Source organism: Mandrillus leucophaeus, unplaced genomic scaffold (assembly GCF_000951045.1).
Source record: "Mandrillus leucophaeus isolate KB7577 unplaced genomic scaffold, Mleu.le_1.0 Scaffold219, whole genome shotgun sequence".
Taxonomy (NCBI): Eukaryota; Metazoa; Chordata; class Mammalia; order Primates; family Cercopithecidae; genus Mandrillus; species Mandrillus leucophaeus.
The window spans coordinates 195,806-200,398 of NW_012102243.1; the positions used below are offsets into that span (position 1 = coordinate 195,806).

General features: G+C 66.6%; 1 protein-coding gene across 1 annotated transcript in view; it reads left to right on the plus strand.

Moving 5' to 3' along the window:
* The window catches only part of ADAM8 (ADAM metallopeptidase domain 8), a 13,756-nt gene that overhangs the window by 1,772 nt on the left and 7,391 nt on the right, over positions 1-4,593 (plus strand). The window contains 15 exon segments of the mRNA XM_011980846.1: positions 182-258; positions 385-463; positions 576-652; positions 973-1,162; positions 1,397-1,459; positions 1,550-1,618; positions 1,919-2,088; positions 2,231-2,312; positions 2,550-2,698; positions 2,797-2,974; positions 3,210-3,299; positions 3,429-3,618; positions 3,694-3,763; positions 4,012-4,165; positions 4,542-4,593. Of these exon segments, the coding sequence (XP_011836236.1) occupies positions 182-258; positions 385-463; positions 576-652; positions 973-1,162; positions 1,397-1,459; positions 1,550-1,618; positions 1,919-2,088; positions 2,231-2,312; positions 2,550-2,698; positions 2,797-2,974; positions 3,210-3,299; positions 3,429-3,618; positions 3,694-3,763; positions 4,012-4,165; positions 4,542-4,593 (1,690 nt within the window).

Consider the following 4,593-nt stretch of genomic DNA (forward strand, 5'->3'; position numbering starts at 1 on the left):
CCCACCCCCCACCTTCCACCCTCTACCCTGCCTGAGGCTGTGGACCCTCAAGGATGGAGCCTTGGCCTGGGGCTGGAGGCCGGTACCCCTTCCCCACCAGCTGAGCTTCTCTGGCCCCCAGGATTGAGGTGGGCCCAGCCCAGGCAGGCTGCTCACCCGGGACCCTTCCCTCCTCGCTCAGGGCCTGTACCCAGAGAGGGTGAGCTATGTCCTTGGGGCCACAGGGCACAACTTCACTCTGCACCTTCGGAAGAACAGGTGAGTGGGTCTCAGGTCACCCCCCTGCCTGGGCCTGGCTCCAGCACACTGGTGTCCTCGGCGTCCAGCCTCTGGGCCGGCCTCTGTACCGAGGGGCCCGAGGCAGCCACAGCACATCTTTTTCAGGGACCTGCTGGGCTCCGGCTACACGGAGACCTACACGGCTGCCAATGGGTCCGAGGTGACGGAGCAGCCGCGCGGGCAGGTGTGGGTCGGTCGAAGCAGCTGGGCGGGCAGAGATGGGTTGGGCGGCCCTCCCTGAGCCTGTGGGGCTGTGGGGGCACAGCCTGTGGACCCCTCTCCTGCTTCCCCTGCAGGACCACTGCTTCTACCAGGGCCATGTGGAGGGGCACCCGGACTCAGCCGCCAGCCTCAGCACCTGTGCCGGCCTCAGGTGGGTGCAGCGGACGAACACCAGGGCTCCCGCGGGTGGAGAAGAAGGCCTAAGCCTGGGGCGGGGGTGGGGAAGGGAGGCGGGGAGGTGCCTCCTTCTCGCACTCAGGCCTTTGCTGTCGCACAGCGGGGTCTGCTCGGGGCACCCTGCCAAGCCCAAGAGGCTCTCCCTCCTGCACCCTGGGGCCTGAAGTCACCTGTCGGGGGCTACGGGTGGCAGGGTAGGGGGAGCCGTGGGCAGCAAGCTAGAGCCTCTGGTCCTTCGGGGCAGGACCAGGCCACTCTGAAGCCCACGGCACACCCGGCTTCCGCTCCCCTCAGGGGTTTCTTCCAGGTGGGCTCAGACCTGCACCTGATCGAGCCCCTGGATGAAGGTGGAGAGGGTGGGCGGCACGCCGTGTACCAGGCCGAGCACCTCCTGCAGACAGCTGGGACCTGCGGGGTCAGTGACGACAGCCTGGGCAGCCTCCTGGGGCCCCGGACGGCAGCCGTCTTCAGGCCTCAGCCCGGGGTGAGCACCGTTGTCTCCCGTGTTTGGCTGGTCCTGCCGGTGTCCGCTTGCCTGACCTGTGAGTCTCCCTGGCTCCCCATGCACTGGGTGCTGCCCACCGTCTGCAGCCTGCAGCAGGCCTGGCCACACTCCCCCAGCACTGGGCAGGGGCTGGACAGTGGCCCCAGGTCCCTGAGGGAGGGTCCAGGCCCTGGGGCTGGGAAGGCTGACTGGCTTCTTGTGGCTGTTCCCAAGGGCTCTCTGCCGTCCCGAGAGACGCGCTATGTGGAGCTCTATGTGGTCGTGGACAATGCAGAGGTGCGCTGGGGGCGGGGAAGATGGGAGAGCGGCCGGCGGAGGGTGGATGGGGGGTGTGTGGGCTCCAACCTGAGGGTCTCGTGTCCCCAGTTCCAGATGCTGGGGAGCGAAGCAGCCGTGCGCCATCGCGTGCTGGAGGTGGTGAACCACGTGGACAAGGTGGGCAGCAGTCCTGGCTGCAGAGGTGCCGGCTGCAGAGGTCCTGGCTGCAGAGGTACCGGCTGCAGAGGTGCCGGCTGCAGAGGTCCTGGCTGCAGAGGTGCCGGCTGCAGAGGTGCCGGAGCCCCTGGCGGGAGGTGGGGGAGCGTTGCCACGGGATTCGTTCCACCTGCTCTGCCTCTGCCCCGCACCTGTGCCTGGCCCCACCTCGCAGCGGGACAGGTGCAGCCTCCGCCCCCACCCTCCCTGCTGCACCTTCCGCCACCCCGCCTGACCCCCAGGACTCCACCATCTCTCCAGCTATATCAGAAACTCAACTTCCGTGTGGTCCTGGTGGGCCTGGAGATTTGGAATCGTCAGGACAGGTTCCACGTCAGCTCCGACCCCAATGTCACACTGGAGAACCTCCTGGCCTGGCAGGCGCGGCGGCTGACACAGCGGCACCTGCAGGACAACGTGCAGCTCATCACGTGAGTTGGCGGAGTGGGCAGGGTGGGGAGGGCTGGGGAGGGAGGGTGGACAGGGTTGGGGTAGGAGGGAGAGCATGGCTGGGGTGGGAGGGAGGTGGGGAGGGAGCCATGTCCAGGGCATCTGTGTCACTCCCACTTTCAGGGGCGTCGACTTCACTGGGACCACCGTGGGGCTTGCCAGGGTGTCTGCCATGTGCTCCCACAGCTCAGGGGCTGTGAACCAGGTGAGGGGCTCTTGCCCAGGTTTGCCAGGCCAAGGCCAGAGCTGGCTAGGGGAGGGGAAGCCTCGGTTCAGGTCTCTGGAGCAGGCCACCTTCCCTCAGGCCAGGTTTAATGCGTGATTTTATGTTTTAAGGTGGTGTTGGCGGGAAGCTGTGCCAAGTCCTGGGCCCTGGTGGGGTGAGGGTGGCAGGTGTGGGGAGTTGGCCACATGGTTCCTGAGAGCACAGACCCTCCCACAGGACCACAGCAAGAACCCCGTGGGCGTGGCCTGCACCATGGCCCACGAGATGGGCCACAACCTGGGCATGGACCACGACGAGAACGTCCAGGGCTGCCGCTGCTGGGAAGCCTCTGAGGCCAGCCGCTGCATCATGGCGGGCAGCATTGGGTGAGGCGGCCGGGCCTGGCGGAGCCAGGGTATGCTGGAGGTGCAAGGTGGGTGGGGAAGGGGCCCGGCCGCCTCCCTGACGGGTCGCTCTCCACCAGCTCCACGTTCCCCAGGATGTTCAGTGACTGCAGCCGGGCCTACCTGGAGGGCTTTTTGGAGCGGCCACAGTCAGCCTGTCTCGCCAACGCCCCTGACCTCAGCCACCTGGTGGGCGGCCCTGTGTGCGGGAACCTGTTTGTAGAGCGTGGGGAGCAGTGCGACTGCGGCCCCCCCGAGGTGCGTCCACACCCCGCACCTGCTCCCGTCAGCATGGGGTGCCACGACCTCTGTCCCTTCAGGTCAGGATGACCACTGCACAAACATGTGGAACTTGGGGCTCCATTGGTGTCCAAAGTGGTCACAGGGAGGGAGTGGCTGCAGGGCACCCCAGTGGTCAGGGGAGGCGGCCAGTCCGCCCTGGAGCCTGTCCCGGCCCCAGTGCAGCCTGCCAAGGCCTTTGCCGTCGCCCCAGGACTGCCGGAACCGCTGCTGCAACTCCACCACCTGCCAGCTGGCTGAGGGGGCCCAGTGTGCGCACGGTACCTGCTGCCAGGAGTGCAGGGTGAGTGCAGCCTCCCGCCGGGGACCCCCAGAGCCCATGGCTGGCGGGTGGGAGGGGACCCTGGGGCGCCAGGGACCAGGCAGCTTGCATGGGCCTGTCCCCACGGTGAGCTCTTCTCTGCTGGGCCAGGTGAAGCCAGCTGGTGAGCCGTGCCGTCCCAAGAAGGACACATGTGACCTCGAGGAGTTCTGTGACGGCCGGCACCCTGAGTGCCCAGAAGACGCCTTCCAGGAGAACGGCACGCCCTGCTTCGGGGGCTACTGCTACAACGGGACCTGCCCCACACTGACCCAGCAGTGCCAGGCCTTCTGGGGGCCAGGTGAAGTAGGCACAGAGCGGACCTGGCAGGGTGGCTGCAGGCTTTGCCAGGGCTAACCCGCTCCTGGTCCCGCAGGTGGGCGGGCTGCCGAGGAGTCCTGCTTCTCCTATGACATCCTACCAGGCTGCAAGACCAGCTGGTACAGGTGAGCTTCTGAGACCAGATTCCCCTGGGCCCAGGACATGTGATGTTCCCACAGCAGGCTCAGCCCCAGAAGGTCCTCCACAAAGGAGTCCTGTTCCCATGAGGGTCTGCCCTGGGCCCATGGACCCAGGCTCAAGCACACTGTATTGTGGGAGGGAGGTGGGTCACTGTGGCCCCAGCCTGCTGTGGTTCCTGGGCCCCCCAGCATGGGCCTGGGCAAGCTGGCCCACTACCTGCCTCCGTCCACAGGGCTGACATGTGTGGCGTTCTGCAGTGCAAGGGCGGGCAGCATCCCCCGGGGCGCACCAGCTGCATCCTGAACCGTGTGTGCCACGCGCTCACCACAGAAGATGGCACTGCCTATGAGCTAGTGCCCGAGGGTACCCGGTGTGGACCAGAGAAGGTAAGTCCCTGGCTCAGAGGCCGTGCCACCCCCCAGGCATCCCAGGCGTGTGCCCCACCTGCAGATGGGTTTCTGGCTTGGCAGCTGCTTGAGGCTGTGGGAACAGAGTTCTCTCCACACTTCTGGTAGAGACTGAAAGGTTGCTGGGGGATGGGGAGGGACATGGCTCTCAGTTCATCTGATGGCCATCGCCGGCTGCCACGTGCCCCAGGAGCACCATTTCCTAGGGGCTCCAGGGGTAGGCAGCCGGCAGATGGGCTGAAGCACAGCCACCCCGGACGTGGTGACCACAGCCCACCCCCAGCTTACCCCGCGGTTTCAAGGGACACGGGCGGGGGTCCAGAGCGGACGCCTGAGAGACACCTCCTACCCCCAGGTTTGCTGGAAGGGACGTTGCCAGGACTTACACGTTTACAGATCCAGAAACT